This window comes from Bison bison, unplaced genomic scaffold (assembly GCF_000754665.1).
Source record: "Bison bison bison isolate TAMUID 2011002044 unplaced genomic scaffold, Bison_UMD1.0 scf7180017864474, whole genome shotgun sequence".
Taxonomy (NCBI): Eukaryota; Metazoa; Chordata; class Mammalia; order Artiodactyla; family Bovidae; genus Bison; species Bison bison.
In genome coordinates this window covers 111433-137526 of record NW_011495035.1, presented here as the reverse complement: position 1 = coordinate 137526, position 26094 = coordinate 111433, and the positions used below count along the sequence as shown (strand labels likewise).

The 26094-nt window shown below is 34.0% G+C and overlaps 1 protein-coding gene across 1 annotated transcript in view; it reads left to right on the top strand.

The window, feature by feature from the left end:
• Positions 1–17645, top strand: part of TMF1 (TATA element modulatory factor 1) — a 31740-nt gene extending 14095 nt beyond the window's left edge. Inside the window, exons 8-19 of the mRNA XM_010862028.1 lie at positions 3027–3169; positions 3413–3579; positions 3864–4020; positions 7730–7822; positions 8513–8669; positions 12088–12280; positions 13115–13184; positions 13412–13504; positions 14361–14462; positions 14738–14890; positions 16235–16360; positions 16904–17645. Of these exons, the coding sequence (XP_010860330.1) occupies positions 3027–3169; positions 3413–3579; positions 3864–4020; positions 7730–7822; positions 8513–8669; positions 12088–12280; positions 13115–13184; positions 13412–13504; positions 14361–14462; positions 14738–14890; positions 16235–16360; positions 16904–17047 (1598 nt within the window). The 3' untranslated portion in view covers positions 17048–17645. The remainder of the gene's footprint in view (positions 1–3026; positions 3170–3412; positions 3580–3863; positions 4021–7729; positions 7823–8512; positions 8670–12087; positions 12281–13114; positions 13185–13411; positions 13505–14360; positions 14463–14737; positions 14891–16234; positions 16361–16903) is intronic.
• Positions 17646–26094: the final 8449 nt, after the last annotated feature.

Sequence of the window (26094 nt, the reverse complement as noted above, 5' to 3'; positions counted from 1 at the left end):
AAGAGGTAGGTCAGGTGGTCTGGTATTCCCATCTCTTTCGGAATTTTCCACAGTTTATTGTGATCCACACAGTCAAAGGCTTTGGCATAGTCAGGAAAGCAGAAATAGATGTTTTTCTGGAACTCTCTTGCTTTTTCCATGATCCAGTGGATGTTGGCAATTTGATTTCTGGTTCCTCTGCCTTTTCTAAAACCAGCTTGGGCATATGGAAGTTCACAGTTCATGTATTGCTGAAGCCTGGCTTGGAGAATTTTGAGCATTACTTTACTAGCGTGTGTCAAGAGTGCAATTGTGCGGTAGTTTGAGCATTCTTTGGCATTGCCTTTCTTTGGGACTGGAATGAAAACTGACCTTTTCCAGTCCTGTGGCCACTGCTGAGTTTTCCAAATTTGCTGGCTTATTGAGTGCAGCACTTTCACAGCATCATCTTCCAGGATTTGAAATAGCTCAACTGGAATTCCATCACCTCCTCTAGCTTTGTTCGTAGTGATGCTTTCTAAGGCCCACTTGACTTCACATTCCAGGATATCTGGCTCTAGGTGAGTGATCACACCATCGTGATTATCTGGGTTGTGAAGATCTTTTTTGTACAGTTCTTCTGTGTATTCTTGCCACCTCTTCTTAATATCTTCTGCTTCTGTTAGGTCCATACCATTTCTGTCCTTTATCGAGCCCATCTTTGCATGAAATGTTCCCTTGGTATCTCTAATTTTCTTGAAGAGATCTCTAGTCTTTCCCATTCTGTGGTTTTCCTCTGTTTCTTTGCATTGATCGCTGGTAATTTATAGTCACTATACTGTAAATTACATCTCTAGAACTTATTCATTTTGCATAACTGAAACTTTGTACCCCTTGGCCAACATCTCCCCATTTCTTCTACCTACTAGCCCTTGTTGACCACCATTTTGTTCTCTGTGTCTACAAATTCAACTTTTTTGTATTTCACATTTAAGTGAGATCATCTGTATCTATGTCTGGTTTATTTCATCCTCTAGATTCATTCATGTTTTCACAAATGGCAAGTTGTTTTTTCAAAGCTAAATAATGTTTATATCTCTCTATAGATGTATCAATCTGTGTCACATTCTCTTTATCAATTTATGCATTGACTAAACATGGATTATTTCCGTATCTGGGCTATTGTAAATAAAACTGCAGTGAACATGGGGATGCAGATCTCTCTTTGAGATCCTGATTTCATTTCTTTTGGATGTATACTCATAAGTGAGACTGCTGGATCATATGGTCATTCTATTTTAAAATGTTTGAGGAATCTTCATACTGTTTTCTCTACTGGCTATACCAATTTGCATTGTCACCACTGTTACTCAAGGGTTCTCTTTTCTTCATACCCTCTCCAGTATTTATCTTTTATCTTTTTGATAATGGCTGTCCTGACAGGTATGAGATGATGTCTTACTGTAGTTTTGATTTTCATTTCCCTGCTGGTGGGTGATGTTGAGCACCTTTTTCTATACCTTTTGGCCATTCGTATACATTGTTTGAGAAATGTCTCTTCATGTCTTTAGCCCATTTTCAAAATTGGCTTTTTTTTATTTTGCTATCAAGTTCTAGGAATTCTTACATATTTTGGATATTAATTCCTCATCAGTGTATGGTTTGCACATATTTTTTTCCATTCTGCAGATTATCTCTTTACTCTGTTGTTTCTTTTAATGTGCAGTAGTTTTTTACTGTGATACAGTCTCACATATCTTTTTTTTTTTGCTTTTGTAGCCTATGCTTTTGGGATCCTAGTCAAAAAGCAGTTCCCAAGACTTATGTCAGAAAACTTTTCCCTTTTTTCCACTATGTTTTCTTCTGGTAGTTTTACAGTTTCTGGTTTTATATTTAAGTCTTTAATCTATTTTGAGTTGATTTTTATTTTTGATGTATGATGCTATAGTGTTTAGTTTTTCTGCATATGCATATCCCAGTACCATTTATGGATGAGACAGCCCTTTCCTCATGGTTGTACTCTTGACATCCTTGTTGAAGATCACTTTTTAAGCTCTCCATTTTGTTCCATTGGTCTATATGTCTGTTTTTATGCCAGTACCATACTATTCTGATTTCTATAGTTTAGTATTATGCTTTGAAATTAGGAAATTAGGAAGTGTGGTATCTCCAGCTTTGTTCTTGCTCAGACTCACTTTGGTTGTTTGAGGTCTTTTGTGGTTGCATATGACTTTAAGGTTTTGTTTTTTTTTCCTGCTGTTTTTGTGAAAAATGCCATTTGGATTTTGATAGAAATTGCATTGACTCTGTAGTCCACTCCTCAGTTCTTCCATCTGCATCTCCCAAGGGCAATTTTTCTTGACAGGCACAACATTGTCATCTCATCTAAGAAAATCAGCATTAATTCAGAAGTGTATTCTAGTGTGTATTTTGTCCTTTATCTCAGTTGTCTCAAAAAATGACTCTCATGTCTGGTTATTTGTTCTGCCCTGAGATCCAAAGTTCATTGCGTTTGGAAATTATATTCTTTTAGTCTTCCTCCAATCTAGGATATTTTTTTCATGACATCAAAGATTTTGTGGAGTCCAGTCGTCCTGTTGACTACCCCCCCTGTTTAGGAGTTTGTCACTTTCTTCATGGTTAAATTCAGATCAGATTTCTAGTAAATATAAAAGGTGATATTGTGCACCTTCTACTCTATCACATCAGTGGACACATAAGGTCAGGCTGTAGCACAGTTTAGTGATGTTAGAATTGAATGTTTGGTTAAGATTATGACCAGATTTCTCTGTTGTAAAAGCATATTTTTTTCCCTTTGTAATTTATAATATGTGGGAATGATTCTTTAAGACTGTAAATATTTTGTTCCACACCATCCTTCTACTTAGTAATTTTAGCATTCATGTCCAAGTCACTGATTCCTGTCCAAATCACTTTAACATTAACTGTTACAGCATTGTGATTTTAAAGATATTCTGTCATTTTCTGTCACTGGTTAGAGAAAACATTCTACGCACAGTCTTAGCGAATCATCATTATTTGAACTTATACTTTTTTGCCATTGCCAGGAGAGAAACTTTCAAAACAGCAGCTGCATAATTCTAACATCATTAAGAAATTAAGAACTAAAGACAAAGAAAATGAAAATATTATTGCAAAGCTGAACAAAAAAGTTCAAGAGCTTGAAGAAGAGTTACAACATTTAAAACAGGTGAATATTAACCATTCTCTACGTATATGTTGCTGTTACTTCCAATATGAATAGTTGGCCATGACATACCTCAATGAATTATTGAGGTATGTCATTTGGGAGGAATTTTCAAGCAAGTAAATAGTGAATGTTAAGGTTTTTCTTTGTTATTATTGATACAATGCTTGAGATTCCTAGAACATGGTTATTGACTGTGGTCTATTTTTTTATTGAAATATACCTTTTTCTCTTTTTATAATATAGGTCCTTGATGGCAAAGAAGAGGTTGAGAAACAACATAGAGAAAATATTAAGAAACTAAATTCTGTGGTAGAACGCCAAGAGAAGGACCTTGGTCGACTTCACATAGACATTAATGAACTTGAAGAAAAGAACCGAAGTATTCAGGCTGCTCTTGATAGTGCATACAAGTAAGAAAATGAACAAATATTCAACTCACTGAAAATCAATTACCAGAGCAAGAAATGGAAGAAACACCTTTTTTTATTATCTGATCATTAATAACATATAAACTTTCTGGTATATGGAGTTATGACTGGTTAAAGCGAGCTTCACAGAGTCCTTGTGATCAGTGTTTATTACGTGGTAAACTTCCTCATTCTGTAGAGCTCATGGAAATCTACATGGAAACTTAACTTGGTCATGTAATTAACTGTATATATTTTAAATTAAAAACTATCTATCTATTTTTAAGAGAGCTTACTGATCTCCACAAAGCCAATGCTGCAAAGGATAGTGAGGCCCAGGAAGCTGCTCTGAGTCGTGAAATGAGAGCTAAAGAAGAACTTTCTGCAGCACTGGAGAAGGCCCAAGAAGAAGCCCGTCAGCAGCAGGAAACATTAGCAATTCAAGTAAGCGTTGGATGATAAATTAGTCTTTAAAAATCTTTGTGCTTCTGCAAAATAAAGAATCCATTAGTAAATTTGAATAAAACCTTATATAGTGGCATATGTGTTGCATTTCCTTTATAATCTTATTGGGCACTTCTCTAAGAATACTAGATTGTGCCAAATTTAATTAATTGTGTGTTTTTTAAACTTGTTAAAGTAATGCTTACATTAAACCAGTATTGCTTGTTATTTTCATGAATTTCAAACTTATTTGAGAGTGCTATGAAAACTAGGGACATTCTTAACCAAAAGAATGCATGTATGCAGATAAATACTACACATTACATATAATTTCCGGAGAATCTGTTTACTCCTGAGCTCATTCATAGCATCTATGGGAATCCATGGACGTCAAATGAAGGAGTAAAACCAACATTTGTCAGACTTTGTCTTGTAAAATCATCAATTAATTGATATTTGGGTTATTTATACTTTCAAATTTTATTTATTTTATTGAGGTATAGTTATTTTATAATATTATATAAATTTCAGGTGTATGTCATAGTGATTCACATTTTTTTAAAGGTTATAGTCCATTTTTAGTTATTGTCAAATACTGGCTGTGTTCCCCTTGCTGTACAATATCATTAGCTTATTTATTTTATATGTAATAGTACCTTTTAGTCTTGTACTTCTGATTTTCCCCTCCCTTGTTTTCTATTCCCTCTGGTAATCACTAGCTTGTTCTTTAAATTCATGGGTCTGTTTCATTTTTGTTAAATTCACTAGTTTTGTTTTTTTAGATTTCACATATAAGTGATATTGTACAGTATTTGTTTTCTGTCTGACTTATTTCATTAATCATAGTACACACCATCCCTGTTGCTGCACATGACAAAATTCCGGTCTTTTTTATGGCTGAATAGTATTTCAGCTATATATATATCACACCTTTTTATCCGTTCATCTATTGATGGATAGTTTGCTTCCATATCTTGGATATTATAAACAATGCTGCTGTAAACATTGGAGGGTGTATATCTTTCCAAATTAGTGTTTTCACTTCCTCTAGATATACACCCAGGAGTTTTTACACTTTTAGGTTATTATGAATAATGCTGCTCTAAACATTAATTTACTTATTTCTTTGTGACCATATGTTTTAAATTCTCTTAGATATATACCCTTGGGTTATATGTTAGTCTTAAACGTTTAACTTTTACAGGAACAACCAGACTTATCCACAGTGGCTGAACCATTTTACATTCCCACCAGCCATATATATGGGAGTTTCAATTTCTCCACATTCTTGCCAGTATTTGTCATTGTCTTTTTTTTTTTTTTTCATTGTAACCCTTTTAGGGGTGTTATATGGTATCTATTATGGTATTGATTTATTTTCCCTTAATTATTAATAATGTTGAGCATCTTTTTATGTGATTATTGGATTTCTGTCTCTCCTTTGGAGAAATTTATTCAAGTATTTAAATGCTTTGCCCTTTTTTATATTATCATTTTTATTGTTCATTTGTGAGAGTTCCTTATATATTCTGCATACTAGACCTTTATCAAATGTGGGATTTGTAAATATTTTTCTCCCACTTTCTATGTTGTCTTTGACTTTCTTCAGAGTGTCTTTTGATACACAAAAGTTTTTTAATTTTGATGAAGTCCAGCTTACTTATTTTTTGTTTTGTTCCTTGTGCTTTTGATATCATATTTAAGAACCTCTTGCCTAATTCAAGATCACACGGATTTTCACCTATTTCCTTCTATGATTTTTATAGTCTTAGTTCTCACAATTCGGTCTTTTGCATGTGAATATCAAATTGTTCCAGCACTACTTGTTGAAAAGACTATTCTTTCCTCACTGATCTCAATGCATTTTTTATTTAATTATACATGAATATGTAAAACATTTACATGATTCCAAAGTGAAAGCCACATAGCAAAATATGCTAGGGTAACATTTGCTGCCAACTTAGTCCCTCCTCATTCCCTTTCTTTGCCTATAAATAGCCATTTTACTACAGTAGGTTTTTTTTTCAGTGTTTCTATTTGTAAATGCAATAAATTCCATATCTACATTTATTTATATTCCTCCTCAATGTGTGTATATATATACACATACACTTATACACATGTTTATTTGTACCTCTTTCATCTTTTCTACATAAAATATAGTTTACTGTTTACTGGAGAAGGAAATGGCAACCCACTCCAGTGTTCTTGCCTGGAAAATTCCATGGACAGAGGACCCTGGTGGGTACAGTCCATGGGGTTGCAAAGAGTCTAACACAACTGAGTGATTGAGCACACATCCTTTCTCCATAAAATATAGCTTTCTATTTGGTAATATGCCATTTTATAGATTGCTTTATGTACTTAATAAAACATCCTGGTGATCATTCCATGGTAGAGCATAGAATTTTTTTTAAAAAATTTCTTTTTACAGTTTTGTAGTTTATCATTCTGTGACTATACCATTCAGTCAGTTCCTATTAATGTATATTGGGATTGTTTCCAATATTTTGCTGTTGTAGATCACACCATGGTCCATATACTCCTGTGTTTCTGCTGCTCCCTCACTGGGATAGATAAAATATTAATATTTTAAATTAAAAATACATTGGGACAACAATAATTGAGAGAATTGAGATAAAGAGTGCATGGGGTTACCATTCAAACATCACCTTTTACAAGTACTGTCAGTTTGTGTATTAATTTCTTGTCTTTATCTGTATATACTTTTTTTTTATAATTTGATATCATTTATATGGGCTTCCCTGGTGGCTCAAGACGGTAAAGAATCTACATGCAATGCAGGAGATGCGGGTTTGATCCCTGGGTTGGGAAGATCCTCTGGAGAAGAGAATGGCCCCACTCCAGTATTCTTGCCTGGAGAATTCCATGGACGAAGGAGCCTGGCGAGCTATAGTCCATGGGGTTGCAAATAGTTGGACATGACTGAGTGACTAACACTTTCACACTTTTTTCATATTATTTTATAGTTTTTTTTCATTTAAGATTAAATTGTACACTTATGCATGTTTTTTGTGGTCATATTTTTATTGGGCATATTCCTGTTGTATCAACATTGGCAAAAATAAATTACTGCTAATGGGTATTTGCAGCATTTCTTGTTTTGTTTTTGTTAGTCTAGCTGACAGTGTAGAGAATATTTTTGTATGTTTATAGATCTGTTTCTATAGAGTGAATTCTCAGGACTAGGATGATCAGATTAAAGAATGTAAAAAGTTTGATGATTCTTTCAATATCTTGCCATAATGCTTTCTGCAAAGGCTATAGCAAGTTTACAACCTGTGCAGCTGTGTGTGAATATAGCAGCCAGTTTTTTAAGCTCATATAGTTCCTATCACATTCTGCCTTACACTGAAAACATTCATGGATGCACTGTGTTTCCTCCTATATTGTATGTCAGTGTCTGGACCTTGTACATATGTATATGTTCATGTGTGTATGTGTGTGTGTATGTGTGTACAACTATTGTGCTTTCATAGGTACATATTGAGTACATGTGGTTCAGGGATTGCCTGAAGAATGAGATATGTGATATTGCATGTAAATTGCTCATGGATAGCATAGAATATTATATATGAATCATAAGTCATATGTAATCGTAAGTCAACACAACACAAAAGATAATAGCAGGAAGTTAGAGATAATATTTGACATTGGTTGTGATAGTGTGTTGGTTCTCTTCGTGCAGGTGGGGGACCTTAGGCTGGCACTGCAACGTGCAGAGCAAACAGCTGCCAGAAAAGAGGATTATTTACGCCATGAGATCAGTGAACTCCAGCAGGTACTTGTCAGAGTTTCCCTAAAATACAAATCTTGAGATGTTTTTCTAAAAATAATAAATGAGTTAATTGGGTAATGTTCTTCGAGTTGAGAAGATTACTGCCATACTCTTCATTTTCTGTATTTTTATGTGGTTTATGTGAATAAAATCAGAGTGGGCATTTCAAAAATGTATAAGAAAAAAACTAATTTTCTAGAAAGTAATTTTATCATGATAGATATGTAGTATTTTGAGTGTTTTTTTTTCATTTGTAATGGCTGATTGATTAATTATTATCAGTCTTTGATTACTGTGGGGCAGAAAGCAATGCCTAATTTTTATGCTACTACTCTGTTGATGTCAGTCAGTGAAGTTGTGCAGGAGAAGGGGGAGAAAATTCCACTCATATTGATCTTCCTGTTTTATAAATACTTAGAAATATTTAGAGAGGAGGCAACTACTAAGAAGTTTGGATGATACTCTTTATTACCTGAAGGTAATCAAAGGCTGTCATTACATAGAAATGCTTTGAAAGAAGCACATACTTAGTTACTCCATTATGCAACTTAACTATAACTTAAGGATTGAATAGTTAGAAAGTAATAGAAAACAAGTAATTTTTTCCCGAAATCTCTCATAAAGTTTGTTTGCTAGCATTTTTAGTGTTTTTACTGCTGTCAGTAATAATGACTTAAGAATGTCATAATTCAGAGACTCCAGGAAGCAGAGAATCGAAACCAAGAACTGAGTCAAAGTGTTTCATCAACAACAAGACCATTGCTTCGACAGATAGAAAATTTGCAAGCAACTCTAGGGTCCCAGACGTCATCATGGGAGAAGTTAGAGAAGAATCTTTCTGATAGACTTGGTAACTGCTTTAGTTCTTAAGCTCAATGCAGTTCTTAAGCCCTTCCATCCTGTTTTAGAATTAGGGTAATGGCATGAAATTGAAATTCACTGAATCTGATGGTTTTATTTTGTGTCTCACTTGTAGATTTTGACCTCTTCTCTCTTACATTTATTTTCTAATATCATAACTGACTCTTTTCAAATCATACCTTACATAATGTGTCAGGTACTGTCTAAAATACTTTCTTGTCATTCTTTTGCTCATTTTTACAAACTTTTGCACTCTATTGTTTCCTCGTCCATTGCTAAATCTGACGTTGTTTTAGCTTGTCGGCGGTAGTGTAGGAGGTAGAGATCGAATATGATTCTAGTCAGTGGTGGAATTCCAAGAGCAGAGATAGGTCAAGTTAAATCAAGTTCAGATTCTGGAAGACAGATGCTATGAAGTCTTATGATTCCAAATTTTGCTTCTTTACAAAAATACCCTGTGCTGTTAATAAAAATAATTTTTTTTTTTCCCAAGATACTTACTCAAGCACAAACAGGTAGAATATGTATATATTAGATATCCCAGAAGCTAGCAAATGGTGAAAAATTCCTGTTTCTTTTCTATGCCTAAAATTAACTGTAATTTGAGAGACATCATGGTGTAGTGATAAAAGCCAATGTGAATGGGTGTCAAAACATTTGGACTCATGGCTTTTATGGTTTGTTTTCAATCATCCAGCCAAACACTCTGGAGCAAGTCATGTACCTTCTCTGGACTACTCCCTGTAAAATCATGAGGGGTGAGCTAGATTAGTGGGTTTGAAACAGTGTTCACTAGATCTCTCGTATGTCTTAGTGCTGGCTGTCATGGTGAGAGGGAAGCTCGATAAGTAACGTGCTGGGCTTCCTCCAGGCTGCTTTAATGAAAGTAGTGCCTCCTTTGACTACCCTTTTTTTTTTTTTCCTTGTAGCTTCATATAAGATTTTGTCTGAAATAGATTCATCTGCTTAAAAAGAAAAATCCCTAAACAGATGAACCTTCATCTACTGTTTAATTTCTAGATACAAATTTTAGGTTGAAAATTGAAGCTAGAAGCAGGTATTTCTGTGGCTTTTAAACTGGAGCCTACACACTCTCGGGGATGTATGGTGTTGTGCTACAGTGTAGGCAAAGCCACGGGACAAACATTCTTTATAATGCTATAAAAGCATAGATACAGTATTGAAAAGAATATATAATGTAAAACAGAGATATGACTGGGTCTATTTTAGTGGGGAAAATTATGAAAATTCTAGCCTTGGTTAAATCTCAAAATTTTATCCACTATTTTTTTTTAGTTGAAAATTTCAATTGAGATAACTAGATTCGTATACAGTTATAACATATGCAGAAGTGATATGGAATGGCCCCTTGCACACTTTCCCCAATACTCAAATGTTAATGTTTTGCAAGATTGTAGTAGAATATCACAACCAAGATATTGACATTGAAACAACCTTCTGATTTTATTCTAATTTGCCCGGTTTTACTGGTACTCACTTGTCTATATATGTGTGTTTATGTCTGTGTGTGTATTAAGTTTTATACAAGTTGACCACATGTAGGTTCATGTATCTGTCACTACAGTCAAGATATTGAATAGTTCTAACACCACAAAGACCCCTCATTTTGCCCTTTAAAACTGTACTACCACCCTCTTGGCCTTCCTTTCCAGTCCCAAATCTATGGCAATCACTAATCCTCTATTTCTAAACTTTTGGAATTTCAAAATGTTATATAAATAGAATTGTATAATATGTGACATTTTTGGGAATGGGCTTTTTTTGCTTAGTATAATTCCCTGAAGATTCATGCAAATTCTTATATATATTAGAGATTTAGTCTTTACTGGTGAGTATTTTTTCTGTGTTTATATGTAGCATATCTTATTTGACCATCTACCTAACAAAGGATGTCTGGGCTGTATCTAGATTTTGTCTGTGCAGATCAAGCTGTAATGAACATTTGTGTACAGCTTTTAGTGTGAACTTAAGATTTCATTTCTCTGGATATATGCCCATGTGTCTAATTGCTGGGTTGTACGTCTAGTTGTGTGCCTAGTTCTTTAAGCAAATGCCAACTATTTTCCAAAGTGGCTTTGTCTATGAGAGTAATCTAGTTTCTTTGCATCCTTGCCAGCATTTTCTTTTGGTGTTTGCCCCTATTTTTTCTTTTAGTCATTCAGACAGGGGTGTAGTGATGTCTTATTATGATTTTAATTTGCATTTTCCTTGTGAAAGATGTTGAATGACATTTTATGTCATTTTATATGCTCATTTTCCATTAGTACATCCTCTTCAGTAAACTGTGTCTGTTGCCCATTTTCTAATTGGACCATTTATACTTTAATTAGTGAGTTTTGAGACTTCTTTATGTAATCTAGATACTAGTCTTAGATAATATGGTTTGTATTTATTTCCTCCAAGTATGTAGCTTGTCTTTTCATTTTTTTCACATTAAGCAAAAGTTTAAAATTTTGAGGAAGTCTGATTTATCAGTTTTTCTCTTTATGGCTCATAGTTTTGTGTTAAACCAAAGTACTCTTTGCCTATCCTTGGATCCTGAAGATTTCTTTGATTTTTTTCCTAAAAATTTTATGATTTTTAAAAAAGTTGAAGTATGGTTGACTTACAGTATTCTATTAGTTTCAGGTGTACAGTAGTAATTTGACATTTTTATTTAAAAAAAAATTTATTTATCTATTATTATTATTTACTTTACAATATTGTATTGGTTTTGCCATACATCAACATGCATCCGCCACGGGTGTACACGTGTTCCCCATCCTGAACCCCCCTCCCACGTCCCTCCCCATACCATCCCTCTGGGTCATCCCAGTGCACCAGCCCCAAGCTTCCTGTATCCTACATCAAACCTGGACTGGCGATTCATTTCTTATATGACATTTTTATAGATGATACTTCATATTAAGTTTGATGAAATATTGGCTATATTCCCTGTGCTGTACATTACATCCTTGCAGCTTACCTATTTTATACTTGGTAGTTGGTACCTCTTAATCCCCTTCACCTGTTTTGCCCCTCCCCTCATTATATTTTCTTTTGCTTTTAAGTATGTAATCCATTTGAGTTAATTTTCATATATGTTGTGAAGATTAGTTTGAGGTTTTTTTGATCCAGCACTGGTTGATTCACTACTCTGCTGATACATGACTCCACTTTCAAATTAAAATATATTGGTGAAAAAAATGGTAAAGCACCTATAAATTAAGATTTTTAAAATTTGTCTCTGTAGGCAGGTCTGCCTTACTCAGTGAGTACTTAAATAGTTTTAAGTGTGGCTATCTGCATCATTAGAAGTTTGAAGTCAGAATCTGTTTGGTATTATTATCTTGGCCTCTTGAATATATGTATATATGATTGAAATTTCTTACTTATCCTACCATCAGGTGAATCCCAGACCTTGTTGGCAGCAGCAGTTGAGAGAGAACGTGCGGCCACAGAAGAACTTCTTGCTAACAAAATTCAAATGTCTTCCATGGAGTCACAGAATTCTCTCTTAAGACAAGAAAATAGTAGATTTCAGGCTCAGCTAGAATCAGAGAAAAATAGGCTAAGAAAACTAGAGGATGAAAATAATAGGTGAGCATGTTTCTTGAGTGTTATTCTTGATAGTTTCTTGACATTTTAAAGCACTTAAAAAATATGCTGTTGGTGTTTAACTTCATCGCACTGAGAACTGGAAATACATACTTGTAGTGTTTAAAGTCAGAGTCATTAGTAATAGGATGTGGAACCAAGTTAGGTGTAGGATTCACTGAACCTTGTATAGTCTCTTGAACATGTGTGGCATGTTCTGAATGTATTTGCATTTTCTAGGGAAAGGATTCATTGCTTTAATCAGATTTTTTTGAAGGAGTCTGTAACCACAAAGTAGTTGAAGACCACACACTGAAGTTATTTGTGTATGACAAGGGTTTAAGCATTGTTCCTCTTTCTAAACAAACGTCTGGGCTCTTTGGAAATCACAAGCTGTAATGTCTATCTGTGTGAAGTTAATTAAGGCTGTGAGGATGGGTTTTATCCTGTGAGTTCTTTGGAAGTTTTACTTTTTAAAAAAAGTAGTCAGGGAAAAATGATTTATAAAGTAAAGAATATGAACTTCTGCAGACATTTTTGTAGAACTCTGTAATGCTTTTGTAGAATCTGAACATACTAATGTTATGAAATGGTGGTATTCAAAATTCTATTTAGGAAGTCTCTTTTTAAATGAAATCTTAGCCCAAAGAACCAAAAAATACGCAGACATGGTAGTTTAGCTTCTGAATAAAACCCAGGTAATCTGGAAAATACAGTTGGAAAATCAAGCTGATAATAAAAATGACTACTAAGTATGTAACTGGAGGTAATATAGTAGTATGTTTTTAATAGTCTGTACTATCATCTTTTTTTGTTTAATTCCCTTTGGCTTAATAGGTACCAGGTTGAATTAGAAAACCTAAAGGATGAATATGTAAGAACACTTGAAGAGACAAGGAAAGAAAAGGTATTTCTATTAGTGTTCACTTACCTCTTAGAGCTTCCATTAGAGAATGGTTGGGAATGGTAGCAAGTTAATGAAATGACAACATGAAATGGGTGATGTTTCTGCTTTTGGTACTTGGGTCTTTAGTAGTAGAACAAATAAGACTGTATACATTATATTCCTAATTTGGAGATTGACTTATGATAACTTGGTTTCACAGAAATAACCTGACTGTCTCTCTCCATTAGACACTGTTGAATAGTCAGTTAGAAATGGAGAAAATGAAAGTTGAACAAGAAAGGAAGAAAGCAATTTTCACTCAAGAAGCAGTAAAAGAAAAGGTATTAAATTTTGTTGTTTTCTTTTTTGATGTAACCAGTTAGTAGCTGTTGGGATTAGTCATTGTTTTGTAATTCAAGCTAAACTTTATAAATACCATTTCTTAACATCTAAAGTCAGTAGAGTGATGAATTCTAGTAGTATAATCAGTGTTCTCCTCAGAGTAGATCCAGAGTGACTTGAGTTTATACAAAGAGATCTGTGATTTCTAGGAGATGAATTATGGAACGTCTTGTCCCTTTTTATTTTGTGGTCTCTCACTGATACTGATGCACCTCATTTGGCCCATAGGCACCTGGGAATGAAACTGGTTTGTTCACTTTGTTTCTGGTTAATGAAGGCAATTTTTCTAAAGTGAGTTTCCTGTATTTAAAGGATGGGAGTATACTCAGTAATTAGCATAATATGTAAAAACCACCTATATGTACATTGAGACTACCTTCTGAATTTATTTGGTCTAAAATACAGTAAAAATAAAATGGATAAGCCAGAAACATTACAGTTTGTAAATCTTGGTAATCTTATTCTAGAGAAATATGTTTAATTGGTGGTATGTTATATAATATGAAACAGTTCATGTAATTTCTCTGTTAAAAACATTCACATTTCATAAAACATAAACCAAATTATACTGTAGAATATAAATGAGTCTTGTAATGATTTGATCGAGTTTTTCTATACTTTTAAATTACTAAATAATTGTGCTTTTGATAAGACTTCAGAAATCATATCTGTAACCATTTTATGAGGAAATTAGAATGAATCTTTGTTGTCATTGATCCTAGGAAAGTTTCTTGCTTTTTTATTTGCCATTTTACCCTTTAATCTGAATTTAATTTTTTTTCTTTACACCCTAAGGAGCGGAAACCGTTTTCTGTTTCTAGCACTCCTACAATATCACGTTCAAGTTCAATAAGTGGAGTTGATATGGCAGGCCTACAGACATCTTTTCTGTCTCAGGTGATGTTTTATTTTTTGTATGCATTCTTAAGTTGAATAATGAGAGTGTGCAGGATAGTAGTTTGGCTCTCACCATGACCTTGGTATTCTATGCACAATTTATCTGCATTTTTGTAAGGGAGTGCTAATTGCACTGAGGAAATAAGAGAAAATTTTCTGCCTTTAAGAAAATCGTAGACGATTTAAAGCAAGAACTGTCCTAACTATTTTGTTTGTACTTTGTGCATAGTCTATAGTAGTTGAATAACTGTATGTACTTTCTTTAATTAACATAGGATGAGCCTCATGATCACTCATTTGGACCAATGTCTGTGTCAGCAAATGGAAGCAATCTTTATGATGCTGTAAGGATGGGAGCGGGATCAAGCATTATTGAAAATCTACAGTCTCAGCTGAAGCTAAGGGAAGGAGAAATTTCTCATTTACAGGTATTATAAAAATGAAATGTGCTATACAAGGAAATGAAATTTTGAGGCCCAGTAAGTTGCATCCTTCATTTCTACCTGCTTTTTGAGCAAATTGAGAAATAAAGTGATAGTGGCCTATGAAGCCCCAAATAAATCATGTATATTAACAATAAAGGCTGGTTGGAGAACTTAGCCAAGGATGAAAGTCAGATGGGTCTGCTGAGTGCCAGAATTTGGGAGACTGTCACAGAAAATGATAGGCTAGAGTAGGCCTCCCCACATGTGATAGGTAGCCTGCCTCAGTAAGACTTAGAGGCATCTAGAAGCAGAGAGCTCCTTGCAGGCAGCTTTTTCCAGACATGACAAAAGCTAAGTTGCTGCGCTGAGCATAGCCATTTAATTCTTCCCAGATTCACCTCGTATATAAGTTACTCCAGCTCCCCTTCTGAGGAAAGAACAAAGGTGATGAGAGAGATTAGAACTGTAACCTGCTATACAAAAAAGTAAAGAATTTGAGTGGGACATCCTCCTATCTCATCTTGCTTTTCATAAACTTAATGTGGTGAGAAATGTTAAAATATTTCACTTACCTGTTTTCATTGTTAAACTTGATACACTCAAAAGTAGAACTTTCTTATTCTTATTTTATGATTTTAGTTAGGTGAAAATATAACTCTTATTAAAGAGGATGTCCTTGAATTGGAAGAAAATAGATCAGCATGATCTTAATACCTTTTATGTTTATGTTGCCTTATGTAACGCTTGAGAGTGCAAACAAACTTCTTTGGTAATTGGTAAGTTCTTACCAATATGACCTACACAGTTGGCACTACATTAAAGTTAGTTTTTGCTTCCCTGGTAGCTCAGTTGGTAAAGAATGTGCCTGCACTACAGGAGACCCAGGTTTGATCGCTGGGTCGGGAAGATCCCCTGGAGAAGGAAATGGCAACCCACTCCAGTAGTCTTGCCTGGAGAATCTTATGGACAGAGAAGCCTGGCAGGCTGTGGTCCATGGGGTCGCAAGAGTTGGACACATTCTAGGGACTAAACCACAGAATAACAAATATATTGCTATTTCCTTAGATTAGAGAAAAATATAGAGTTGCATGTTACAAACAGATTATTAAATTTTCTTTAGTTCTTTCTCTCTCATAGTAAATCTAAATCCTGTGAATGATATACCTCTGAGGAAAGTTGAAACCCTTTTTGTGCCACTGTTTCCTTTTATTTAAGAAAGAGCTTGTTCTTGGTTATATATTCACATATCTATTTCTTAAAAATCAGCACATTATATATGTTTATATTAGTGGGATTATTAAACAAGATATATTTTGATTTAAATCACTCTCTGGTAATGTGCCTCAGCTAGAAATTGGCAATCTAGAAAAAACACGCTCCATAATGGCTGAAGAGCTAGTTAAATTAACAAATCAAAATGATGAACTTGAAGAGAAAGTGAAGGAGATACCCAGACTTCGAATGCAGCTAAGGGTAAGTATTCTTCACTCTTATTTTTAGTTACATGCACAGTGGTTTTTCACAATCATGTTTAGTCCAAGCATAGGAAAATAACTAGATTTCATTTGGCCAAGGCTTTAATAATCCTGAACTTTTGCATGATCTGAGTAATATTTTATTGATTACTGTTAAATGTATCCTCACAGTTAGCATATTTGGATTGCCAATTGCTGTTAACCTATATATGAGAATATCTTTTGGGGTAAATGCCAGATAATACTTAAACTACAGGGAACCAGACACTTAAATTGCATCAAATGTGCTGAAATTAATGGGAGAAAAGACAGATTAAGCTACATATGGGGAGAATTGTAGATTTAGTGAAGAGATAGGTTAAGATTAATAGCCATTTAGTCTAGTATTTTTTTTTTTTTAGTCTTTTATTCTAACAGACTAAAGTGCAAGTTTAATTTTTACGAGAGATGACTATATACTTTTATTTAGATTGTAGTGTCTTTACTGGTGGCTTATTTATGATAATATAAATAAATATTAAAGATTTTCTGTATTTTATAGGATTTGGATCAAAGATACAACACTATTCTGCAGATGTATGGAGAAAAAGCAGAAGAGGCAGAAGAACTTAGATTAGATCTTGAAGATGTAAAAAATATGTATAAGACTCAAATAGATGAACTTCTAAGACAAAGGCTCAGTTAACTTCTGCAAATTACATTCCCATCAAACTGAATGTAAACATTTAATATCTACGTGCAGATATCCAATAAATTCTTTTATAGAATTAGAAGGTGGAATTTACTGTAGTGTTAAAAAATTGAAAAAATTCTTTTATAGTGTATAGTAATATTTCCAGTTAAATTATTTTGTGCAATATTTGAACTTTATTTTTAAAACTATTCTTTAAAAGATTTATTTTTTAAAAGGTCTTTTTTTTTTTTTTTTGCCTTGAATAGCACAGAGATTTATTACTTTATCCTCATATCAGTATGGTTAGAGAAGGAGAATGGTTCATATGTTGTATTGTAGATATATAACTAATTGTATCTATAATTTGTATGTTTTTGTATATATTGAGAACATTTAAAGAGTTATAGTAACGTTGACACTTTGAAATCTTTCGCACTTAAATCTTCAATATATCTTAATTGTGATTCATGAAAATGGACATTGTTTTCAAGTAAAAAAATTACTAAATCTGCAGTTATTAAAGTTTTGAAATAATTTTTTTTCTTTAAAAAAAGTCTCTGAAGTTTAAAAGGTAAATAATTAAAACTTACAAATTTTTGTGATCTCAAGTTTTATTTCAGTCAGATTTCACAATTAAGTCTGTACAAACTTTGGTACCTATTTGGAGAAAGTTGTAGCTATTCAAAGTTATCTAGGCATAATTGAATAGTGGAAAAATCTACTTTAAAAGATTTTGTGATAACTTCATTAACATTTTAGTGGTTTTTGAAGAGGTATTGCTTTACTACCCTATAAAACGAATCAAAAGAAATAAAATTACTAATGTAATTTTCTTTTTAATTGTTCACATTTTGTAAAGTCTTATTTTTGGCACATTAAAAGTAAATGTTGACATTCATAATAATATTCATAACAAAATAGAGAAATTATAGGAGTTAAATTTGACATTTTGCAGTTTTCTGCAGTTTATCATTTAATTTTTTTCTTGGACCTTTAAAATAAAAAACTAATAGCTGAAAAAATAGCTATTCCTTCTCAGCTGTGTTTTAGACTTGTGAAATATTTTGATAGATTTTATTACTTAAAGTCATTTAGATGCCTTTACTTGAAAATAAGAACTCTGACTTAGTTTTTAGTTACATTTTAAACACTAGAACTTTAGAGTATAGCTAGAAGTAAGCCATGCTGAAGATTGTGGAATGCTTTTCAGGGCAATTCAAGTGACCTCATTTTTGTTCTTTTTGGATTCAAGACAGTATTTCTGTCATTGGATCTCTGATTTGTAGCATTAATAAATATTCTGTCAGTGTGAGCCAAATTCATGACATTAATTTTCTATATTTTAGCAGTAAAAAGCAGTAAAATAGCTTTTCTTTTTTTTAAATTATTATTAATATTAAGGGGTTGACAGAATAACAAAATTGATAGCAATAGGAAATTTACAAAATTAGAAAATACGGGAAATACAACTTGCAAAATTCTATCAAGTTTTTGAAATCAGAAGTTTAGGGATTATGAAATTGTTCTTTTATGGTATCCATTAATGAAGAGGGGAAAAAAACCTTCAGTGGAGAAAAGATTGAGATAAAATTGCTTTACTTTTTAATTTTATAATATTAAACATTCTCTTTTCTTAATCCTTATTAATAAAATCAATTCAACTTAAAATTTTATGGTGTTTTTAGTTTAATTTAAAAATGGCAGCAGCTATTTAAGTCTTTGACTGTATATTACCATATATTGTTCTTTATCCACAAATTAATAGCTGATATTTATACTGAGTTTGTTTCATTATATGTTTAGATTTTTCAGTACATCTATAAATTGAGAAAGTGTACCAATTGCTTTCTTGAAAAACTCCACTAAGTGGCAGAATACCTATTGGATATTGGTTGCTGTATTTTGCTGTTTGTCATTAAAAATTATCTATCCATATTCTAGAAAATATTTGTATTTTAATAGATAAGAAAATAGTTTGCAGTCAGATGTTTCCATTCTTGAAAGAAAATAGATAATACAAATCATAACAATGTTAAGAATATTAAAAAAAAGAGTAAAAGGTATGAACATTGTCGTTTCCATATAGACAAGTAAGCACAGATTGTGGGCATCCTTCTAACTCTTGGGAAGCTAAATTGAGAGTGCCATTTCTTTCTTTTTCTTTGCCTCTTTTTAGAGAACTTCGAATTGTATAGTGTGTAGCATGTGGGGATGCATCAAATCTTTGATTTTTAAGATATTCTAAATATGGGAAATTTCTGACCTAGGGAAACATGTAGTTTAAGTAAGTAAAAAGAAAAGTTCAGGAAAATTTTTCTCTTATAATCCTTCATTTGGCACTTATTAATTGAAAATTTTATTTAAATAATTTAAAAGTATGTGATTTATAATATATAGAAAATAGACACTAGACAAATAGAAAATGACTATAGATACTTTATCTTGTTTTACTATTCTTTGTTTAGTATGTGTACATGTATGTTCTAATGTATCATAATTTTTCATTTTCATTTGAGTCTAATTTCCCTAATTTTGTTCAGTTTTAAAATATAACAACTTTAACTTCATATTTTTTAAAGGGCTAAAAGTATGATTTAAAACTACTTGATATTATATTTTAATTGATACTATATTTTAATTCTAAATGAAAGATAATGTAAATAAGCATGATTCTGATTTGAATAAAGATTTTAAAGTAGTAATGTATTTCATTTTTAACATGATTTAGAGTGGTCAGTATCAATGAGTGAAGACAGTTCTGTTTTATGAAGATAGATGACTATATAACTTTGAAATTTTTATTTTAAGAAAATGAGGGTAAGTCCAGATTTTTTATGAGTTATTTTACTCAGAGTTTTATAAGAATTCAGCATAGTTTTCCTAATGAAGATATGTTTTTGGAAAATATAATTGTAAGAATTTACCTTCTTGTATAATTACTGTAAGGATGATTTGTGTCTTTTTAAGGTCTTAAACTGTATCAAGATATTTTTCTAAAAGTCTTTAAAATATTTTTGTATTCAAATAACAGATATAACCAGTATCAGTTTAGTCAGTCGTGTCTGACTCTTTGCGACCCCCTGAACGCCAGGCCTCCCTGTCCACCACCAACTCCCGGAGTTTACCCAAACTCATGTCCATTGAGTTGGTGATGCCATCCAACCATCTCATCCTCTGTTGTCCCCTTCTCCTCCTGCTCTCAATCTTTCCCAGCCATTAGGGTCTTTTCAAATGAGTCAGCTCTTCACATCAGGTGGCCAAAGTATTGGAGTTGCAGCTTCAACATCGGTCTTTCCAATGAATATTCAGGACTGATCTCCTTTAGGATGGACTGGTTTAATCTCCTTGCAGTCCAAGGGACTCTCAAGAGTTTTCTCCAACACCACAGTTCAAAAGCATCAATTCCTCGGCACTCAGCTTTCTTTATAGTCCAAATCTCACATCCATACATGACTACTGGAATAACCATAGCCTTGTCTTAGACGGATCTTTGTTGGCAAAGTAATGTCTCTGCTTTTGAATATGCTATCTAGGTTGGTCATAACTTTCCTTCCAAGGAGTGTGTCTTTTAATTTCATGGCTGCAATCACTATCTGCAGTGATTTTGGAGCCCAGAAAAATAAAGTCAGCCACTGTTTCCACTGTTTCCATCTATTTGCCACGAAGTGATGGGACCAGGTGCCGTCCATGTTCTTAGCTTTCTGAATGTTGAGCTTTAAGCCAACTTTTTCACTCTCCACTTTCACTTTCATCAAGAGGCTCTTTAATTCTTCACTTTCTTCCATAAGGGTGGTGTCATCTGCATATCTGAGGTTATTGATATTTCTCCTGGCAATCTTGATTCCAGCTTGTGCTTCTTCCAGCCCAGCGTTTCTCATGATGTACTCTGCATAGAAGTTAAATAAGCAGGGTGACAATATACAGCCTTGACGTACTCCTTTTCCTATCTGGAACCAGTCTGTTGTTCCATGTCCAGTTCTAACTGTTGCTTCCTGACCTGCATACAGATTTCTCAAGAGGCAGGTCAGGTGGTCTGGTATTTCCATCTCTTTCAGAATTTTCCACAGTTTATTGTGATCCACACAGTTAAAGGCTTTGGCATAGTCAATAAAGCAGAAATAGATGTTTTCTGGAACTCTCTTGCTTTTTCCATGATCCAGCGGATGTTGGCAATTTGGTCTCTGGTTCCTCTGCCTTTTCTAAAACCAGCTTGAACATCTGGAAGATCACGGTTCATGTATTGCTGAAGCCTGGCTTGGAGAATTTTGAGCATTACTGTATTAGTGTGTGAGATGAATGCAATTGTGCGGTAGTTTGAGCTTTCTTTGGCATTGCCTTTCTTTGGGATTGGAATGAAAACTGACCTTTTCCAGTCCTGTGGCCACTGCTGAGTTTTCCACATTTGCTAGCATATTGAGTGTAGCACTTTCACAGCATCATATTTTAGGATTTGAAATAGCTCAATTGGAATTCCATCACCTCCACTAGCTTGGTTCGTGGTGATGCTTTCTAAGGCTCACTTGACTTCACATTCCAGGATGTCTGGCTTTAGGTGAGTGATCACACCATTGTGATTCTCTGGGTCATGAAGATCGTTTTTGTAGTTCTTCTGTGTAAGTATCCTCCGTTCACAAGTTATTGTGACTTCATATTGCTGGTACTATTGAACTCTGCAACTTTGATCCTTTAAAGTACTTTTAAGCTATTGTCATTCCCTTCTCCAGGGGATCTTCCTGACCCAGGGATTAAACCTGGGTCTCCTGCATTGCAGGCAGATTCTTTACTGTCTGAGCCACCAGGGAAGCCCTATTGCCTTTACATATACTCAGCTAACTTGTAGCAAATCAAGATCCTTTAACAAGATAGAATGGAAATTAAATATATATTAATACTTTAAAAAATAAATTTTCACAAATAAAACCTTACAATGCTGCAGTAATCCACAATTGTGACATACAGAATTTACTCATAGTGCTGTCCTGAATTTATTCCCCACACTGACCTACTCCCAAGTAAGCTAAATTTCATTTCAGTCCTCAAATAATACTAAGCAAGGGCTAATGGGAGGTTTTTCTGTTAAACTCTCTTCTTTTACAGGTAGTGATTGTCAGAGTATGGTAGGTAGAGGTGTTCCATGCCTATATGTCTTTTTTAAAATGACAATCTTAATTTTTACCAATACACATTATCAAACAAAAATCTGTGGTCATGGGTGATAATAGGGAACACAGTGCTTGCTTTGCTTTTGTTTAAGGAATTCACTTATATGGGATCATAATCACTTATCCACTGTCGCGAAATCTAGAAAGCTCTGAAAACCAATTGCTTTTTAAAAATAAGCTTGTCAAGTCTTTTTTGGTAGTAAAGCTTGACCTTCACTAACACAAGGCTTTAACAGGCTTTATCTCACTTAGTGTGAGCATTCATGCATTTTGCAGATCATGGTGTTATAGTGTTTGGATGGTGTGCATACCCTATTTTATTTAAAAAAATTCAGGAACATACGTGGTACCAAAGATTTTGGAAAAGAGATTGTATACCTGCACTATATCCTCAGATCCTTTTAAAGCTGATACCATTACCATCTTCATTTTTAAAATGAAAAAAGGTTAAGCAATTGCTCAAGGTCATATGGCAAATAATTTATGCCATTGGGCTGCAGAGTCCAAGCTCTGAACCATTAACTATCCACTGCTGCTTCTCTTCCTGCTCTTCTGTAAAACTGTAAGTATATAGATGAGCTGTAGCATAAGATCAAATTTAGTCAAAATTTGCTTGCTTAAAATTTCAATAGCTTTGATTTATGGTTTAAGTAATTGGATATATCAGAGAACCAATAAGCTGTATTCTGCAGATAGTTCATACTAACACTCTGTGAGCTATCCAAAATATCAGTATGAGTGGCAAACTTAGAACACATTTAGCAAACTTGTGATGTAATGATTATCCAAATTTCAAAGTTACATAAAATAAATAGCAGATAAATGAGTCCAATAAACTTATTAACATTTGCTTTTTAATAGCATTCAATTTATGATCCATTCTGTTTTTTGTATTTCGCTTGTGCTTCCTATCAATTCATACTGACTATTTTGAAGCAAGTTTCAGAAGTATGACTTACTTAAATCTGAAATGTTTCTGTAAAAAGTAACTTTACCTCATCAACTATTTGGATACTTGCATCATAATTCATATAGGAAAGAAAGGATAAATATGCTCCATTCTTTTCCTTTACCAGATTTCACAATTAAAATTGGTTCCTTTCTGTCATCAAAGATGAAAAATGAGGTTTTTGGCTTGTGTATTTAATTGATTAGTTGGATTTTTTTTTTTTAATTAATTAATTTATTTAGGCTGCACTGGATCTTCATTGATGTGTGGGCTTTCTCTAGTTGCATCGAGCCAGGGCTATTCTTTGTTGCTGCTTGTGGGGTCTGGGCTTCAGTAGTTGTGGCACATGTGCTTTAGTTGCTCCTAGGCATGTGGAATCTTCCTGAGCCAGGGATTGAACCCATGTACCCTGCATTGGCGGGGTGGATTCTTAACATCTGGACCACCAGGAAAATCTCTAGTTGGATCTTTCTGAATTTAATATTTGAGTACATTTGTGCTTCAATCCATTATAGTTACCCAGTGGATGCTTTTAAATTATTCTAATTTTGGCTGGAGGGAGTCTTCTCAAATTGGTTCCTGAGTTCTTATGATGTGACCCTCATAGCCTTTGATTGCTTCCTTGCATCCTCCTGTAAGATCTTTCAGATTTTTCTAGTACATTTCCTGCCCCACATCTAAGATGATTTTTCTTTGGGTATACCAATTTATCCATTTTTCTTTGGATACCATGTTCCTTAAATGGGAAAGTGTTTGCCAAGATCGCAGTCTGGGCACAAGGAGTGTTTCTTGCTATAATACCATGTTGGTTGTTTCTAGGCCTTTTCAACAGATGATGGAGAGATTTGTTTTTAAGGATAAAATATATTGTTAGTTCACACTTACTCCATTTCAAATTTGGAACTACAGCTTCCATCAGGCTTATAGCTATACTGCATGTCAAAAATTTTAGCTTCAAAGATACCATCTTAATTACTCCTATATAGTTTATCCCAACCAACCAACCAACATTGCCACCAGTAATTTGGCTTCTGCAAGCAGTTTGTGATTTATTGTAGTTCTCTTAGTCCTGAAGGTACATTTCACCAAAATGTACAGATTCTATTTCAGCGTCACTTGGTTTAGTACCCTTGTTGTGGTAAATGCAACAACTGGATGGCAGTTGGATTTGTTTCATTTTACTGTCAGTTTTCAAGGATTACTTCTTAAAATTTACTTTTGTTTTATAATGTAAAATGTTTACTGATTCTAAATCACATCTATACAATGTATATTCGGAGAACTTATCTTCTTTGTTCCCTATACCTATATTCCTTCTTCCTATAGGTAATCATTTTAATGTTATTCTATTTGTAAATAACAATTTATATACATAAATACATATATGTTGCCTTTCCTCAGTGATAGCATATTGCACATTGTTTTTCTACTGTGCTTTTCCCACTTAATATATCCTGCAGTGTACAGTGGTATTTTTCAGTCCTTTTTTACACCTGCCTAGCTCTGCATTGTATGGGTGTATTATAGTTTATTCATCAGTCTACTATTAATAGACATTTGAGTTTATCATTTAAAACTAAACTTTAACATTGATATTTTGGGAGGGAAATTTCTATGTTAAGAATGGTTGTTACTGTATGATAGAACTCAACCTCTTGTTCTTAAAGCCCCCTTACATTTTGTCTTCTCTGAGTCTGAATGACCACAACTTAATTTTTAGCCATTTAAAATAGCACTATGTGCACCTGGCAACAGTTGGATTGGCCGGTCTGCTCTTGTAATAAGACTATTTTTAGAAGCCTTTCTCATATATTGTTCTCATGTGTTCTTATATATCTATATATCTCTCTATATATCTTTATTGCATATCACTTAGAGGCAAACTAGCTTGTTTGTTCTTTTTGAATCAACTAACAGAAAAGTTGTATTTCCTGTATGTGACAAAATAGGTTGGTGGCAAGTAACCTGAGAAAGCACTTTTTATGTCTACTGTCCTTATTAGTAAGGGGTGGGCAAAGTATGAAATTATAATAGAACAGTAGTTCCTTTAGAGGCAAAATCTTACATGAAGAGTAAATGAGTTAGTACTGTAAATTGCTTTAGAATAACACCATGTTTCTGCATTGTGATTACTTGAAAAAAAGAAATCCAGATAATGTGGCTCATTTGGCAGGTTATAATGGAACTTGTAACAGTTCTCCGAGCAGTATCTAAAACGATTATTTGAAAAGTATGTAAAGATTTAGAAACAATCCGTTGTGTTTTCTGATGGTCATAGTACTTAAAACCGGTGACTTTGTGTCTGAGCATAAATATATTCTGATGACATCAGCTTTGATCAGTTCAAGATGAAGCAGTAATCAATGCTCAACTTGACTGTGCTCTACACTACACAGTATACTATATGGACCGAGAGTGCCAAGAGTAAAAATGTGGGGAGATGGGCGTTCAAATAAGTATGGTAAGATAAACCATTGCAATTTAAATAACTACAATAAAAGGATAAAAGTCAAACTCCACAAAGTGACATTTGAGCTGATGAGTTTTCTGATAGTCACTAAGAAAGATAAGAGGACTACTATTTAATGTACAAGGCTTCGAAGAATTCTTACCACCAGAAAGTGCGGCCAACTACGAGGCTCGGAGAATGAACGTGAGGGCGACAACGTGTACCCTAAATAAGGATACAGTAACCCTCCACCTCAGTGCAACGGGAAGGAAGAAGGGAAGGAGTCCGGTTTTCTATGCAACCGGTCGCAGTGTCCCTTAAGCGCCTTTTCGCTACCTCTCAAGGAGGACAGTCCAGTATCTTAAAGTCCTGCCCCTCCCCTGGCGCTATGGCCGGGGTCGCAGCACAGAGGTTCTCGTCCTGGTGGGAAACGCAGGAAACCGCGGACCACGCCCCTTGACTCCTCGTGAGGTCGTGCGCGCGTGGTCCCGGCTCCGGC